This window comes from Cetorhinus maximus, chromosome 12 (assembly GCF_964194155.1).
Source record: "Cetorhinus maximus chromosome 12, sCetMax3.hap1.1, whole genome shotgun sequence".
In the NCBI taxonomy this organism is placed as follows: Eukaryota; Metazoa; Chordata; class Chondrichthyes; order Lamniformes; family Cetorhinidae; genus Cetorhinus; species Cetorhinus maximus.
This window is the reverse complement of record NC_135890.1, coordinates 30,652,454-30,671,242: the sequence shown is the minus strand read 5'-3', so window position 1 is coordinate 30,671,242 and position 18,789 is coordinate 30,652,454. Positions and strand designations below refer to the sequence as shown.

General features: G+C 42.0%; 1 protein-coding gene across 1 annotated transcript in view; it reads right to left on the bottom strand.

Moving 5' to 3' along the window:
- LOC144687346 (mitogen-activated protein kinase 12-like) overlaps positions 1–12,407 on the bottom strand; it is a 62,229-nt gene extending 49,822 nt beyond the window's left edge. The window contains exons 1-2 of the mRNA XM_078553335.1: positions 12,142–12,407; positions 11,697–11,826 (exon numbers count right to left, since the gene is read on the bottom strand). Coding sequence (XP_078409461.1) covers positions 11,697–11,826; positions 12,142–12,254 — 243 coding nt within the window. The 5' untranslated portion in view covers positions 12,255–12,407. The remainder of the gene's footprint in view (positions 1–11,696; positions 11,827–12,141) is intronic.
- Positions 12,408–18,789: the final 6,382 nt, after the last annotated feature.

Below are 18,789 nucleotides of genomic sequence, written 5' to 3'. Positions count from 1 at the left end.
CAGTCAGCTCTCCAAAATCAGTAAGCAGTTGACCGAGATTGGTAGGAATGAGGTTCCAACTGGCTGTGGACATCCTACGGATTGTTAAAATTATTTTGAAAAAAGGACCTACCTAATTGTCTCCTGTGACCCCCCCCCAAACCACACAGTTGACAGGGTTTTGAAGCGGGCCACAGTGCCATGTCTTTTGGTCAGCCCGGCGCAGTAAGTACAGGAAAACAAGATACATGGCTGGGAGCACCCACTACTGCCTCATTGGTCTACCTCTGGGCCAGTAAATTATAAGCAACGGACCACCAAACATGTTAAATGAATCATTTTTCTAAGATAGAAGTGTACTTAATTGTTATGTACTCCTCTTTACCCCAAGTTCCCTCATGTTCACTGTGGACTATTCTTGGAGGAAAAAGAAGGCGCACCAGTCCAGTTTAACTGTGTGCTCTGCTAGTGCTGCACGTTCCTGATTCCAATGACTCCCACTTGGAATTCACAGCAGGAAAGGATGCCAAGCCAATGAATTTCAGCAGAGCTGCTTTTTGGCAGACAATAGTTAATATCAACTGAACATTCTCCACTAAGCAAGAGATCAGAACTGGTCAATGTCCATGTAGACAGAAAATAACTGTACAACAGAACTTAGTTTAAGTTATGTTTTTGTGTAAGTACATCTTTACCTGCTGCACATGAAGAAATGTAAAACTTAAATTGAAACACCACGAACTAGAACAATGAATTGAATGCACAGTAATAGGGAGAGGTTGAGAAAGGGGCGACTAACTATTTATAGAAGGAAAAATCCAGTCCTTTAGTCTGGCATTTATCTGAAGCAATGTTTGTGTAGCTAACATATTTTGGAGACTGAATTTTCGGTCAGATCTAACATTCAAAACTTAATATAACAATGGCATTAGAGCCCGCGAATTTTATATTAGGGTACTCATGCACAAATCTTAAATGCATTTCACTGAAATTCCTTCCTTTGCTATTTTAGCAGAGGTTTTAACTAGTTTAAAATAAATGGGTTAACATTTCACTAGGACAGCAGAAGGAGTTTCAAATATCGCCAGCACTTTACAGCCAAATTCAGAGCCTGGGTGACATTGGGATCAAGGGAGCAGGTGGTGGGTCTCATGAAGATGATGAGCTCAGAAAGGACATGAGGGGGAAATCAGAGAGAAACTAAAGAAAGTCACAAGAGAATCGGAAGCCAGAGGGAGGGCTCAGGGATCCTCTGCAACTCTTAGTACAGCACTTTTGAAAATTCTTTCAAAGGAAGTGGGCATCATTGGCCAGGCCAGCATTTATTGCCCATCCCTAATTGCCCTCAAGAAGGTGGTGGTGAACCACCTTCTTGAACCTGCTGCAGTCCATGTGACGTAGGTACACCCACAGTGCTGCTAGGAAGGGAGCTCCAGGATTTCCAGTGAAGAAATGGTGATATAGTTCCAAGCCAGCATGGTGTGTTACATATCCTTGCCCTCCACAATGTTTCTCCGGTACTTTTGTTATGGCCAACCTTACCATTCCACTCCTACTTGTACTGATTCAGCCTGCACACGTACAGCAATGGTTGCTGCTCCTGCCATGCACACAGGGGTCATCTCTGGACTTCAAGGACCAACCTTGCCCCCCCCTCCTCTTCCTAATCTTTGTGCGACCCCTCACCTGATGGTATTAAGTATTCTGGCAATACCCAGCCTTAACCTTTTAACATTTTCCTGGACTCCTCAATGCTATGAAACCACCTGGATGACATTAAATTATTAATTCCTTCAACTGAATTTGGGAATACTTAAGCTATATTTACTGGCTCCTGCCCAATATTTTGCTCCTTTGCCACTGACTCCCCCTTCACAACCTGGTTGTTTGATAAGGCTGAGGGAGCACCACCTCAGAATTCTGTTTTGCCTTGCAACTGAATTTCAAACCCATATTTTAACTGACATCAATACTGCTTACTTCCAGCTTCACGGCATTGTCCTCCTCCACTCCTACCTTACCTACTGCTGTTGAAAGCCTTAAAGAATTTGGATTTATATGCTATCTTTCACAATCTCAGGATGTCTTAACTCAGTTAACCATCCAATTAAATACTTGTAGGCATTGTCGTATTGTAGGTAAATGCAGCAGCAAATTTGCATACAGCAAGTTCTCACAAACAGCAATAGATGATGAGCAGATAATCTGTTGGTTGCTTGAAATAAATATTGGCCAGGATACCTGCTCTTTATCAAAATAGAACCGTGGGATCATTTACATCCACCCAAGAGAGGGCAGGAGGATATTTAATGTCTCATCTAAAAGATGATACCTCCAATAATGCAGCAATCATTAAGTATTGCGCTTAAATGTTAGCCTATGTCATGAAGAGATTAATGTCTACAATGTTATTGGAAATTTTTTTTAAAGAGAGAGAGTTCTAGTGGGGTCTGTGTCTATACGTTGTGCCTGTGTGTGTCTTAATTGGATTAAAGCCAGCTGGTCTAGAGGCTTTGATGTATAGAAAGAAGTAGGTTTGAAATGGTAATTAGATAAACATGGGGAAGTTTAGAAACATGGGTGTGAAGGGAGCAATTTGCATTTTTAAATAAACTATTCAAAAGAATGGGTGGAATCTTGCATGTAGCTAGAAAACACCAAGCAATGTGTTTATTTTTTTAGCTTACTAATAAAATTGGTGGAATCAAACGATATTATTGTTACAAGAAGTAAAATTAAAAACCTAGTAATACAATGGAAAATTTACATTCAAAGGAAAAGCTAGGTATAGGCAGAAAGGAGTTTGTGTGTGTAAGGCAGAGGCACACAAATCAGACTGTACACCTCCAACTGTGCCTGCAAGGAGCCAAATTTTGAATTTGGAAGGTCAAATGTGCTTTGCCTGGGGTCTTTTTAAATCTATGAGTTTTACTGTTTCCTTAACAGGGGTGTAGCTGAGAGCCAGATTAATTAGGGGATTTTTGTAGTTATTATAGTAGTAATTTTGTAGACATATGTATGTGCTTACAATTTTTCTTGTATTAATAAATGTTTAATTTAGGTTTTATAAAAAACTTCGAGACTCGGTGGTCTTATTACTACCGAATTGAAAGCCTGCATCTCGAAACATACAAATTGCAAAAATCGGTTATGACTGTTGTTTCAAGTTTCCCTCTGGGATTTGAGCAACTCAGCCTTTACCAACAGCTGTGTTATAATAATTGGGGGCTCTTGGCAGGATATATTTGCAATTCGTTGACTTTTTTTGAATTGTGAATCTTATGGCTACGAGTACAAGAAGCACTTTGAATTCAGGAGTGGGTGTGAGGTGTTTTTGAAGTGGTAAGACTGCAAAAATGGTTGTATCCATGGCTAAATCTTTTTTTGGAAGTAGAAGATACAACTCTGATTGGGTTACAAAAAGTATTCAAGAGTAGGTTGACAGAGTTGGCAGATAAATTACAATTGGAGTTACCTGTGGGGGCTAGGAAATCAGACATAATTGAAATGATAGCACAGCATTTGAAATTGGAAGGAATATCGGAGAGACAGAGTTCTCCAAGGGGTGGTTCATTGGAATGGGCTCAAATTCAATTGTAAATACAAAGGATTGAATTGGAAGAAAAGGAAAAAGGGAACAGGCAGAAAGGCAGGAGGGAGAAAGAAAACAGGAAAGGGAATTAGAAATTGTGAAGATAGAGGAGGAAAAAGAAAAAGAGAGAGAGAAAATTCCAACTGAAAGTGTTGGCAGTTAAAAAAGAAACACCAAGAGGTGAGAAAGGGCTTATCTCCAGAGTACAATCCAGTGGGGATGTTTAAATTTGTACAAGTTCTTCCAAAGTTTGAGGAAAAAGATATTGAAGCATTCTTTATTTCATTTGAGAAAGTAGTGAAACAAATGAAATGGCCACAGAAAAACTGGACATTATTGTTACAGTCTAAGTTGGTGGGTAGACCGCATGAGGTATATGCTTCACTGTCTGAAAAAGTATCGGTGAATTATGTGGTAAAAAAGGCTATTTTGAGTGCATATGAGTTAGTTCCTAAAGTATATAGACAGAAATTTAGGAATCTGAGCAAACTTATATTGAGTTTGAGAGAGTAAAACAAAGTAATCTTGACTGGTGGATGCAGGCATTAAAAATAGAGACAACATATGCAGCTTTTAGAGAAGTAATTCTTTTGGAAAAATTTAAAGATTCAAACCCTTTGGTAGTGAGAACTTATGTGGAGGAATAGAGGGTTGATTCCGTAAGGCAAGCAGCAGAGATAGATAATGATTATGAGTTAGTTCATAGAGCTAAACCTTTCTATCGTCACCCTTTTAAATCTGAAAAGGATAGAAGGTGGGTAGGTGAAAGGAAGGTAGGTAGTTAGGGAAGAGGAATAGCTGGTAATTCCCAGGAAGTTTTTTCTCAGAACAAAAAAGGTGCTGAGGGTAGAAGTGACATTCGAAAGTTGAGGTGTTTTCATTGTAATAAAGTAGGGCACATGAAATCAGTGCATTGGAAATTGCAGGGAAAATCTGTTGGAATTATTGGGGTGCAGAAAAGTTCTGGAAGTAAAAGTACTGTGGGTTCTGAGGTTCAGGCACAGGAGAACCCAGTAGTTTGTATAGAAGTAAAACAGGGGGAAATCAATGTTAGATAAAGAAGTGGGAATGTGTTTACAGTTTACCCAAGAGAATTGAGGAGCAGGTTGCAGAAATGTTTAAAGATTTTGCGTGTGAAGGGAAAGTCTTTCCATGTGTACAGGGTGGAGTAGGTAAATATGTTAAAATTTTTAGAGACACAAAGGCTAGTCAATCTGTAATGTTGTGGAATTTGTTGTTCAGAGGGAGTATTGCAAGAACAGGTGCAATTAATGTAAAACAGGTGTATTAAATGGGGTTCATGGAGATGCTAAACCTATCCCCTTGTGGAAGATAAATGTAAAGAGTAGGTGGAAAACTGGCAAAGTTATTTTTGGGGTGGTGCAAAAATTGCCCATTGCAGGGTTTCAATTTATTCTGGGTAATGATGTAGCTGAATCACAAATGTGGGTGATGCCTATGGTAGTTGAGTAGCCTGTAGAAGTGTTTTCAACAGAGGTGTTACAGAAGGAGCAACCTGGATTGTTTCCAGATTGTGTGATAACGAGATTCCAGGCACACAGGTTGAAACAAGAAAAACGAGAAGGACAGGCAGTTCAAAGGCAGGAAGAAAGTATTGAAATCCAATTAGCAGGCACTGTGTTTGATAACCTTATTCAGAAAGACACAGGAGAGGACCATTCAGCTGAAGTGTTTAACTCAAGGCAGTTAACTGAGTTGCAGCAAAAGGATTTGCAATTAAAACAGTTACATCAGAAAGCTTACTCAGAAACAGAAGCAAAATGTATTCCTGAATGTTTTTACCTTAAGGGTGATATTTTAATGAGAAAATGGAGGCCGGATCATGTCTCAGCAAATAAAAGCTGGAGGGAGGTACATCGGATTGTTATCCCATTAGGGTATAGAAATGAGATTCTGAGGATTGCTCATGAAATTCCAATGGGGGACCATTTAGGAATTAGAAAGACAGACAAAAGTATAGAAACATTTTTATTGGCCAGGATTGCATAGGGATGTAGTTAAATTCTGTAGAACATGTAACACATGTCAGGCGAAAGGGAAACCACAAGCAGCGATTATGCCAGCACCTTTAATTCCAATACCAGCATTTGAAAAACCTTTTACTAGAGTAATGACTGTTTGTGTAGTACCCCTCCCTAAGACTAAAAATGGAAATCAGTACTTACTGACAATAATGGACGCGGCTACCAGGTTTCCTGAAGCAATGCCTTTAAGAAGTATTACAACTAAGAAAATGTGGAAGAGTTAACTAATTTTTTTTTAAACAAGATGTGGTTTACCTGAGGAACTACAAATCAGACCAGGGTTCAAATTTCATGTCACAGCTGTTTAAGGAAGTAATGAACAGTTTGGGGATAAAACAGTTTAAGTCAATAGCTTATCATCCGGAGTCGCAAGGGACTTTGGCAAGATGGCATCAAACTTTAAAAACTATGATGAGAGCGTACTATCAGGGTTAATGACAGGATTTGGATAGGGGAATCCCATTCTTGCTATTTGCTATTAGGGACGCTCCTAATGCATCGATTGGTTTTAGTCCTTTTGAACTAGTTTATGGTCATGAGGTAAGGGAACCACTGAAATTGATTTATGGAAATTTGGTGGGTCAAAATCCAGAAACTATTCTCCTGGATTATGTATCAAACTTCAGAGAGAGATTATACAGAGCATGTGAGTTGGCTAGGGAACACTTAAAGATATCACAGCAAGTGATGAAAGTGATCGCAGATAAGGAAGTTAAAGCTCGCAGTTTTGTTCCTGGAGAGAAAGTGCTAGTTCTGTTACCGTACTAGGTGACTCATTAAATGCAAGGTTTAGTGGGCCTTACAGGATAGAAATTGAGTGAAGTAAATGATTTGATAAATACTCCAGATAGAAGAAAGAAGCAGAGGGTGTGTCATGTGATTATGCTTAAAAAGTACTATGACATGGAAGAGGACCAAAAGGAGGTATTAGTGGTGGTAGATAATGAGAAAGAGGTAGAAATGCAAGACTCTGAAACTGATTTTCCTCTAATCAGATTGCATAATGAGGGGGTGCTTGAAAATTTAAATGAAATATTGAGTTACTTTCCAGACAAGTGTCAAAGTGATTTGGAAAAGCTATTGCAGTTACACAAACCTATTTGTGGGAATAAGTTGGGGAGGACAGATTTAGCTATACATGATGTCTATGTAACAATTTCATGCTCGATAAGACAACATCCTTATAGATTAAATCCGACAAAGTTATCACAAGTACAGAAAGAAATTGATTTCATGCTTCGAAGTGATATTATTGAGTCTAGTTGCAGTAACTGGAGTTTGCCTATTCTAATGGTACTGAAACCAGATGGAACACAAAGACTGTGTGTGGACTATTGAAAGGTGAGTACGGTGACAATAGCGGATTCATATCCTATACCACGGTTGGAGGATTGTATTGAGAAAGTGGGACAATCAAAATTTATCACAAAGATTGACTTTAAAAAGGATATTGGCATGTACTGTTACCGGAGAGAGCAAAGGATATATCAGCTTTTGTGACGCCAAATGGACTATATCAGTTTAAAGTCATGCCATTTGGTATGAAGAATGTACCTGCGACATTTGAAAGACTGACAAATAAAATAATGGCAGGTCTACGCACAGTTAGTGATAGACACTTGCGCCATCTTAGCCCTATCTTCTCGAACCTCCTCCCTGAAACTCCCCATATCTCCACTCTCCCCACCAGTAATAGCTTTCTGAAATGGCAATTATCAAAGTCACAAATCACATCCCATGTGAATGCGATATATTATCCCTGTTCTTCCTTCCTAACTTGTCTGCAGCCGTTTACACAGTTGACCACACCATCCTTTTCCAACCTCTCTTCACTGTTGCACAGCTGGGTGGAAAGCACTCGCCTGTTTCCATTATTAACTTTCCAGTCATAACGAGTGAATCCCCTACAATGGCTTCTCTCCCTGCTTCCACACCACTACCTCTGGTGTCACCAAGGATTTATTCGTGGGCCCCCTCCTACTTCTCCACTACATGCTGTCTCTGGGTAACATCATCTGAAAATATAATGTCAGTTCCACAGAAGCACTTGACAACAACCAGATCTACCTCATCACCACCTCTCTCTCAACTCCTGCACAGTCTCTAATTTGTCACACTCTTTGATCAGCATCCAGTACTGGATGAACAGAAATTTCCTCTAAATACATATAGGGAAGGCTGAAGCCATTATCTTTGGTCTTCACCACAAATTCCATTTCCTATGGGACTTCATCCCTCTCCTTGATAACTGCTGAGGTTGATCCAGATTGTTCACAACCTTGGTGTCACATTTGCCTCCAAGATGAGTTTCCGACCACATATCCCCACCATTGCTAAAACTGCCTATTTTCACCTTTGTAAAAGAAGAAAACTTGCATTTATACAATGCCTTTCATGACCACAAAATGTCCCAAAAGGACTTTACGGCCATTGAGATAAGCCTCAGCTCATCTGCTGCTGAATTCATCATCCATGCCTTTGTTACCTCCAAAAGTGACTATTCCAGCACACTCCTGATCGAACTCCCCATCTTCCACCCTCCACAAACTGGAGATTTTCTAAAACTCTACTGCCCACGTCCTAATTCGCGCCAAGTCCTGTTCACCCATCGCCCCTGCACTCGCTGATCTACATTGGTTCCCAGTTGAGCAACACATCCAATTTAAAAACTCATCCTTGTTTTCAAATTTTCCCATGGCCTTTTCCCTCCCCTACCTCCGTAACCTTCTCCAACCTGACAACCCTCTGATATATCTTGACTCCTCCAACTGTGACCTCTTGAATGTCCTCGATTTTAATCGCTCCACAATTGGTGACTGTGTTCAGCTGCCAAGGTCCTAAGCTCTGGAATTCCCTCCTTAAGCCTCTCCACCTTTCTACTTCTCTTTCTTCTTTTAAGATGCTCATTAGGACCTAACTTTTTGACCATGCTTTTGGTCATCTGCCCTATTATCTCCTTATGTGGCTTAGTATCAAATTCTTTTCAGTAGTACTCCTGTGAAGCATTTTGTGACATTTTATTACACTAAAGGCACTATACAAATACAAGTTGTTCTTGTTTTTCAATCAAACCTTCAGTCATTTTTCCTAACCTCCCCTCCCCCAAGCAATGGGTCAACCTGTTTTCCTTTATCTCTCACAGAGATGCCTTGGGATGTTATTGCTATACAAATTTCAAGCAGCTGTAGTAATTGTCAGTTGTTGAACTGATGTTTCGATGAATAATTAATACACTAGCACTATCAAAGGAATGAACATATATAATTAATTTGCTTGAATTAACATGACATGTATAGAGTACAAAACTTTACCTTTGAAAATACATACTGAATCAGTGAAATTAATTCTAACATGACAAACACTAAAGTCTTTTTTGCACTCCTGCTACTTTTTCAGCCAAGATTGTTAACAAGAAGAATCTCACATACATACAGCAATTTTTTTTTTGGACACTTTGTGACCCCCCTCTTAAAAGCTCTATGCCATTGTGTGACTGTTAGCACAAGTGTGGGAACTGCTTGAAACAACACAAGTGTGTTACTATGGCAACAGTATCTGGATGCTGAACACTGCTACCTAACATGACAGAACAAAGAAGCTGGCGCTGTCTTTATAAAGGCTGTGAAGACCTCGCACAAAAATGTTTTGCTAATTGAATTTCAATAGTCACATTGCTAATTCAGCTCAGTGCAGATTCGAACCATTCGCAGTGTTATAAGTTTGTTTCTGAATCAACCTGCTATGTCCGTGAAACTTCTCTATATAAAGGATTGGACTGTCTAAAAAATGAATTAATTTTAGTTCTTTTTTCCAAAATAGAAAGGCACGCAATATTAAGCCTCAGACATAACAATGACAATTCACATAACCATGGCCTGAAATGCACAGCATTATGTGCCAGCTTAGGCACTGTTTCAGAGAACTTAACATATTCAACCTTGAGTTGATACTACTAATATAAACAACTGACAAGCTTACTTTGTGTATCTTGGGTTGAAAGTGAAGGTAACTACATAGTTTAGTACCTTAACTAGGTAATTATTTTCTTTCTTGCATGGGCTTTTTGAATAGGCATATTTAAATTGTAAATCCCAATGTCATAACTAATGGGGGTGAACTAGCGGGATGTTTTGAAGGAGCTATTGGACCAACAAAGTGAATTAACTAATCTATAATTAACAATTAACTGCAAGGACACTTCCTTTTTCTATATTCCATGGTATTTTGTACCAATCCCCTCCTTTTCAAAGAAACTCTCAGCTGATACTTATAGATGGAAAATCATGGTTACTGCAATTGTGATTTCCCAACACGCATGGCCAAAGAGCAATGCTCCCCAATTGGCTGGACAAAGTTAACCTCAAATTGTCAAACCGGAAGGCTTAGCTGAGTCTGTGGATTTAGTCCAAATTAGAGAATGAACTATTCAGCTACAGTACTATTGAGCTACAGAATATGTGCAAATGGTGAAATGCTGGTGGGGGAAATAATACAGGCAAGTATAAAGTACTGCACAGAGTACAGTCCAAAAATGGCTGATAAACAACTTATTTGATGAGATAGTTAATGGCACAGTTGACAGAAATCTAGGATTTTTTATTCATTTATGGGATATGGGCATCGCTGGCTAGGCCAGCATTTATTGCCCATTCCCAATTGCCCTCGAGAAGGTGGTGGTGGGCTGTATTCTTGAACTGCTGCAGTCCATGTGGTGTAGGTACACCCACAGTGCTGTTAGGGAGGGAGTTCCAGAATTTTGACCCAGCAACAGTGAATGTACGGCAATATATTTCCAAGCCAGGATGCTAAGCGGCTTGGAGGAGATCTTCCAGGTGGTGTTCCCATGTGTCTGCCGCCCTTGTCCTCTAGATGGTAGCGGGTCTAAGGAGCCTTGGTGAGTTCCTGCAGTGCATCTTGTAGATGGTACACATTGCTACCACTGTGGATCGGTGGTGGAGGGAGTGAATGTTTGTGGACGGGATGCCAATCAATCAGGCTGCTTTGTCCTGGACAGTGTCAAGCTTCTTGAGTGTTGTGGGAGCTGCACTCATCCAGACAAGTGGGGAGTATTCCATCACACTCCTGACTTTTGCCTTGTGGATGGTGGACAGGTTTTGGGGAGTTAGGAGGTGAGTTATTCGCCGCAGGATTCCGAGCCTCTGACCTGTTGTTGTATCCACTGTATTTATATGGCTAGTCCAGTTTAATTTCTGGTCAATGGTAACCCCCAGGATGTTGATAGTGGGGGACTCAGAGATGGTAATGCCATTGAATATCAAGGGGCGATGGTTAGATTCTCTCTTGTTTGAAGATGGTCATTGCCTAGCACTTGTGTGGCACGAATATTACTTGCCACTTGCCAGTCCAAGCCTGGATATTGTCCAGGTCTTGCTGCATTTGGACATGGACTTGTTACTCAATGAATAGAGTAGAATGTTGAACTGCACGTGCAAAACATTAAATCAGAGGAAATAATGCTTAAGCTGCACATTACTGCAGTCAGCCAACACTGAGTACTAAGACACATAGGAACTAAATATTCTGGCCAGGGAGATGGTGCAGAGGAAAGTTAAGTTACTGATCCCCCAGCATCTGAGGAAATACTGTAGAAACGTGATCTTTTCATCCTCGAAAGATGGCGACTGAAAGATGGCCACATGTACAAGGTGAATAGTGTAGAAAAGGTAAACCGGGAACACTCTAATCTAAGCCATGAGACACATTTGGAATGATACCCGGAAGTTGTTCACATGATAGATAAGTCATGGTACTTATGGACTTCCAGGTTGATCAGTGGGGCAATTATTTACCAAGCACAGGATGCTGTGAGATGGGCTGGAGTGGTGGTGGATTTATTCCGGACGGATGACCATCCTTATTGCTCAAGTAGTTGGCCAAGTAAAATAAAACAAGATTATTAAAGGCGTTGGTTTTCGAAAGAGAAAGTAACCGTAACCCTCCTCTGTTAATGACAAATCATCTTGCACATCAAAGAACAGAGATCTATTACAAAAGGCTGTCATTTTAATCCAATGCCGGCGCCACCGTGTTGATAGTTTGGATGTGAACCATTTACTCACATTCTCGTGTTTCATGTGTTTCAACAGCCGAAGTTCGCGGTAAGCTCGTTTAGCAAAAAGCTCAGATTGAAAGGGTCGGTACAATTTCTTGATTGCTACTTTAATGCCAGTTCGCTTATCAATGGCTGAGCTGTGGGTCAAAAAAGATCACAAAGTGAGTTTGGTGCACAGATATTTCCGCGATTCAGACAGTAAAAGAACAGGCAAGTTTCCAGCAAACCCGGAAGAGTTGTGTCCCGGTCCGCAACTCTCGGAGTTCACAGATTGCCTTTAAAAGCAAGTTGTTCATCGCCAAGTACTTTTCACGGGGCTGAACACATACTTGGGTGCGTTTTTTTTTTAAAAAAACAGATGAATGGGCATCAAGTGAACGGAGGAAACCGCTCTGCCAATGACTAGTCCAATCTCTGAATCGAAACTCGCGGAAAAGAGAACTCTCACTCACCAAACACTTCCATAGGCTCCTGAGCCTACAGCAGTCAGCTCTGTGTATCTCTCCAATACCTCCCAGGCTGTTTTGTTAATCTCCTGGTGATGGAACCCCTTCCTTGTTGTCATGGTAGAAATCTATCAAACTTTGGAAACTCGCTCAGAATAGTCCAAAAAGTGTCAGCTTCTTGTACTACTTCAAAACAGCAAATTGCAGAGCGCCAAATCGCCTCCTTCATCCACTTTAAGGCTGAACTGAACGTGTTGCATTGGCTGCCTTCATTGACTATGAATGAGTACAACTCGACCTGGAGTAACCTGGGGGCAGTTTCTCTTTGTTCCGATTACAGTCTGGCTGCCAGTTTCTCCCCCCTCTGTCGCTGTAACATTCAATCGTTTCCTTCAAAGAAAATCTTTGAACTTTATAAATCACGTGTCCAATCAATATTTGCAGTAAGGGGAGGAGGGGGGAGGGGGGTGTTTCGATCGCTTTGAGTAAACACTGTTCACAGCAGCTGGATTGGAAGCTGCCCTCTCATGGAAATAACCGAGTGTTACAAGCTAGCTCCAAATCCGTGTTTGAATTTAGTGTCGACTTCAGCATTAAATGGTTACATCCCAGAACAAACAAAAACAGCAAAAACTGGGAAATAAGAATACTGGTCTTGTATAGCTTTAAATGGAACACCAGTAAAAGCTAGGAAATAAGAGCACTGGTCTGAACTTTTTTTACATCAATTATTTTTATATACAGTTTTGCAGTTGATGAGATTGGTAAACCAAACCAAAGTTTACATTTTGGGACATGTTCTGCTTTGAAGTCAGCTACTGATTTACTCAACCGCACCATCTCCATTCCCTTCATTCCGAAGAATATGGTGGACAGTGGCCGGATCTGGCCAAACCACTTAATGGTACCAGGTCCTACTCTTGCAAAGCTATTCCAGAGTCATCCTGGAATTGAAGGATAATCTCTGGCTGCTTTACTTGACTAGAATTTCTCCTTTAAACCCCTGGCTATCCACCCTCCCCCTCCCAACACTTTTTCTCTTTAAACCTCTGGCCAAACACCCTCCCCCTCCCCCTCCCAACACTGTGCAAGAATCTCATGAACTTCTTTGTCACTAGGATTGAGACCATCAGCTGCCTCTGCCACTTCTCTCCATTTCACTAGCTCCCCTGGCCAACCTCCTTTTGATGTTTTTCTCTCCTGCCTTGGCCCTGAACTTGCATCTTCCTCTAATTTCTCTCCTATTTCTCCTCATGCCCACTCTCGTCTCATCTTGTCCACAAGACCCACCTCCTGTTCCTACTAAACTTCCCCTCTTGGCCCCCATGTTAGCTGATATTGTAAATATTTCTCTCTTCAGGTGTTGTGTGCCTCCTTCAAAACTGCAGTCAGCAGCCCCTCCTCAAAAACACAACCCTTGACTCCTCTGTCCTTGCAAGCCACCATCCCATCTCCAACCTTTTCCTCTCAAGCCCTCGAACATGTTGCCTTCCAAATCTGTTCCCATCTTTTCCGGAACTCCTGCTTTCTGTTCCAGCCACAGTACTGAAATAGCTCTTATCCAAAGTCACAAATGACATCCTGTGTGACTGTGACAAAGGTAAATGTTCACTCCTCCTTCATCTCAATGTTTGACAGAGTTGACTATGCCTTCTTCTGCAACACCTCCCCACTGTTGTCCAGTTGAATGGGGCTGCTCCTGTGGTTACATTCTTATCTAGCTAATTGTAGCCAGCGAATCACTTACAATGGCTTCTCTTCCTGCTTCCACACCTTTGCCTCCGGTGTCTCCCAAATATCTATCCTTGGCCCCCTCCTATTTCTCACCTACATGATGTCCCTTCGTGACACCATTTGATTAGTTTTCACACGTACGCTAATGACGCCCAGCTTTACCTCGGCACCAGCTCCTTCACTGTTGCTAAATTATCAGACTTCATATCCCACATCCTTTACTGGATGAGCAGAAATTCTCACCACCCCACGCTGCCCCCCACCCCACCCCCATTAAATATTAGAAAGATGCCACTGTTTTCAGTCTTCTCTCCAAACTTTATTCCCTATTTACCGATTCCATCCCTCTTTTTGGCAACAGTGTGAGATTAAGGCAGTATGTCCAGAATCTTGATCTCACATTTGGCCCTGAGATAAGCATCTGACCTCCTCCTTGCGCCATCACTAAGACAGCCTACCTCCGTAACAGCGCTCGAGTTTGAAATCTTCATTCATGCTTTTGCTTCCTCTAGGCTCCACTATTCCAACATGCTCATGGGTGGCCTCCCTCATCATACCCTCCATAAACCTGAGGTCATCCAAGACTCTGCTGACCATTCTTAACTTGCAGAAAGTCTTGTTCCCATATCACTCCTGTGCTTGCTGATCCCAACTTTGTTTTCAAATCCTTCCATGGCCTTGCACACCTCCCCGCCGCCCCCCCAGGTTTCTGTAATCTTCTCCAACCTCTCAGCCCTCTGAGATATCTGCAGTCCTCTAATTTTGGCCTCTTGTATATTCCCTCTAATGGTGGCCATGCCTTTAGTTGCTTAGGGTCCCAAGCTCTGGCATTCCCTCCCTACACCTCTCCACTCCTCCACCTTGTTTTTCTCCTTCAAGACACTTCTTTAAAATCTATCTCCTTGACCAAGCTTTTGGTCATCTGACTTAATGTGTCATTACCTGGCTTTGTGTCATACTTTGTTTTATAATGTTCCTGTGTAGCACCTTGGTACATTTCATTACTGTAAAAGTGTTATTTAAATTGCTTTTGTAATGGAGCTGCCTATTAACTTCATCTTTTTCATCCTTTTCATCCTTTCATCCTTTCTTTGAGATATTTTGCAAGGTATCTTTTTCTCTAATGCTGTTTATTATTTTCAACTTTCCTACAGGCATGCTTTTTACCAAATTTGCATTTATTATTCCAATACACTGGCTTTTTAAAAAAAAAAACTCTCCTTTGTTCCTGCTTTCAGCCAAATTTCATTTTCTTGTGTACTCAAGACGGCAATCGATGGGCTTTTTGATCACTCAGGAGTCAGGGATATGGGGAAAAGGTAGGAAAGTGGAGTTGAGGCAGTAGTTCAGCCATGATCATATTGAATGGCAGAGCAGACTTGGAGGGGGTGATGATGAATGGCCCACTCATCCTAATCCTTCTGTTCTCGCTTTTTACCTCCACCCCCTCCCCATGTGTCTGGCAGTTCTTTTCCTCTAGTCAGTAAAATGACTTGTGATATCATCTTCTGTATGGCCCTTTTTCTAGGGATGGGTAAAGAGAAACTGTGTTGCAGAACTATCAACTGAAAATCCACATTTTAAAATGTGGTTTCTCTTTCAAAGGGGGCACAACTAATAAAGGGTGTAACTATACAAAGAGAAGGACTCGCATTTATATAGCATCTTTCACAACCTCAGGACATTTCAAAATAATTAGTCAATGAAGTACTTTTGATGTGTAGTCATGGTTGTAATGAAGGAAATGTGACAGCCAATTTGAGCACAGCAAGCTCCCACAAACAGCAATGTGGTCATGACCAGGTAATGTTTCTATGATTAAGAACAAAAAACTGTGGATGCTGGAAATCCAAAACAAAAACAGAATTACCTGGAAAAACTCAGCAGGTCTGGCAGCATCGGTGGAGAAGAAAAGAGTTGACCTTTCGAGTCCTCATGACCCTTCAACAGAACTGAGTAATATTCGGAGAGAGGTGAAATATAAGCTGGTTTAAGGTGGGGGTGGGGTGGGGTGGGGTGGGGTTGGGGAGAGAAGTTGGGGGGTCCACCCTGGCCCTGTCAACGACCGTGGATGGGAAACCTTGGTTAAGGAAGAAGGAGGACATGTCAGAGGAACTGTTTTTGAAGGTAGCATCATCAGAACAGATGCGACGGAGGCAGAACTTGTTCTCACACTGAACAATTTCTCCTTTAACTCCTCTCAATTCCTCCAAATAAAAGGTGTGGCTATGGGTATCCACATGGGCCCCAGCTATGCCTGTCTCTTTATGGGGTATGTGGAACATTCCTTGTTCCAGTCCTACTCCGGCCCCCTCCCACAACTCTTTCTCCGGTACATCGATGATTACTTCGGTGCTGCTTCATGCTCTCGTCGGGACCTGGAAAAATTTATTAATTTTGCTTCCAATCTCTACCCCTCCATCATTTTCACATGGTCCATCTCTGACACTTCCCTTCCCTTCCTTGACCTCTCTGTCTCAATTTCTGGTGATAGACTGTCCACCAATATCCATTACAAGCCTACCGACTCCCACAGCTACCTCGACTACAGCTCCTCACACCCCGCTTCCTGTAAGGACTCCATCCCATTCTCTCAGTTCCTTCGCCTCCGTCGCATCTGTTTTGATGATGCTACCTTCAAAAACAGTTCCTCTGACATGTCCTCCTTCTTCCTTAACCGAGGTTTTCCACCCACGGTCGTTGACAGGGCCCTCAACCGTGTCCGGCCCATCTCCCACGCATCTGCCCTCATGCCTTCTCCTCCCTCCCAGAAACATGATAGGGTCCCCCTTGTCCTCACTTATCACCCCACCAGCCTCCGCATTCAAAGGATCATCCTCCGCCATTTCCGCCAACTCCAGCATGATGCCACCACCAAACACATCTTCCCTTCACCCCCCCGGCGGCATTCCGTAGGGATCGTTCCCTCCGGGACACCCTGGTCCACTCCTCCATTAACCCCATTCTCCTCAACCCCCACCTATGGCACCTCCCCATGCCCACGCAAAAGATGCAACACCTGCTCCTTCACTTCCTCTCTCCTCACCGTCCAAGGGCCCAAACACTCCTTTCAAGTGAAGCAGCATTTCACTTGCATTTCCCCTAACTTAGTCTACTGCATTCATTGCTCCCAATGCGGTCTCCTCTACATTGGAGAGGCCAAACGTAAACTGGGCGACCGCTTTGCAGAACACCTGCGGTCTGTCCGCAAGAAAGACCCAAACCTCCCTGTCGCTTGCCATTTTAACACTCCACCCTGCTCTCTTGCCCACATGTCTGTCCTTGGCTTGCAGCATTGTTCCAGTGAAGCCCAACGCAAACTGGAGGAACAGCAGCTCATCTTCTGACTAGGCACTTTACAGCCTTCCGGACTGAATATTGAATTCAACAATTTTAGATCTTGAACCCCCTCCTCCATCCCCACCCCCTTTCCGTTTCTTCTCCCTCTTTTTTGTTTTTTCCAATAATTTATATAGATTTTTCTTTTCCCACCTATTTCCATTATTTTTAAATCTATACCTTTAATGCCCTGTTTAGTCTTTCCACCCCACCCCCACTAGAGCTGTACCTTGAGTGTCCTGCCATCCATTCTTAATTAGCACATTCGTTTAGATAATATCACCACCTTCAACACCTCTTTGTTCCTTTGTCTGTGACATCTTTTGATTATCTGCTCCTATCACTGCTTGCTTGTCCCTACAACCAACCCCCCCCCAACTTCTCTGCACCCTCCCCCCCACTTAAACCAGCTTATATTTCACCCCTCTCTTAATATTACTCAGTTCTGTTGAAGGGTCATGAGGACTCGAAACATCAACTTTTTTCTTCTCTGCCGATGCTGCCAGACCTGCTGAGTTTTTCCAGGTAATTCTGTTTTTGTAATGTTTCTGTGATGTTGATTTGAGGAATTAAGATTGGCCAGGACACCAGAGATAACTTCCTTGCTCTTCTTTAAAAAGCACCAAGAGATCTTTTACATTCATCTGAGAGTATACAGGGCCATTGTTTACTGTTGCAACTGAATGATGGCACCTCCTACAGTGCAGCACAGACTTGGTATTAAGGTGTGTCAGTCTTCATTTGTTTTGAGCTCAAGTTCTGGAGTGGGACTTGAACCCACAACCTTCTGACCCAAGTGGTGAAAGTGCTACCGACTGAGCACAAATTGAAACTTGGAAGACTAAATGAGAATGCAGGAAGGCTAAAGAAATGTAAGTTGTTTTTCTAGGGTGGGAGGGGGGGGCTGGTGGTGGGGACCAGTTTTGGATTTATGAACACTGAAGGCTTTAATTTTCAGAAACTACTTCTTGTTTCTTGCACAGAATAATAACCCAATAATAGCTGCATTTAATATTCAGTTTCTCCTTTTCATTGAAGTGTGTTTTTTTTTCTTTGACAGCTCAGTGCTTTGTTCCAGACACATGCTGCCTAGTTGCCCGATCTCCCAGGACACTGTCTATCTGTAACTGTGACCCTTGTAAGTCACAGGTTGGTAATGATTCCTGGCCTTATTTTAGTTGGACCAATAGCAGTGACATTGAGTGGCACCTGATGAGTTAGCATCACAAGTGGGCCTTTAAGGCCACTGCTAATATTAAAAAAACATGGTCCAATCACACTAAAACATGCAACAAAGTCCAAACAAATCCAGAGAGAACCTTGCTGACTGAATCATCATGCTATAATTGGTGTCTGAGATGCTCCGTTCCCTATGGTGCCCACAAGTTGTGAAGGCCTCCATGGATGCTAGCCCCTGGGACTGATGGTAATTACTCTTACCCTCTAAGTGTGTGCTCTAGGATTTAGAGCAGCTAACACATTCTTTGGCATTTTCTGCAATAACTAGATGCAATTAAAACACGCATCTCAGCAAAAAGTGTAGCAGATTCTTTTGTCAATGACCTTAAATTGCTATCTTCT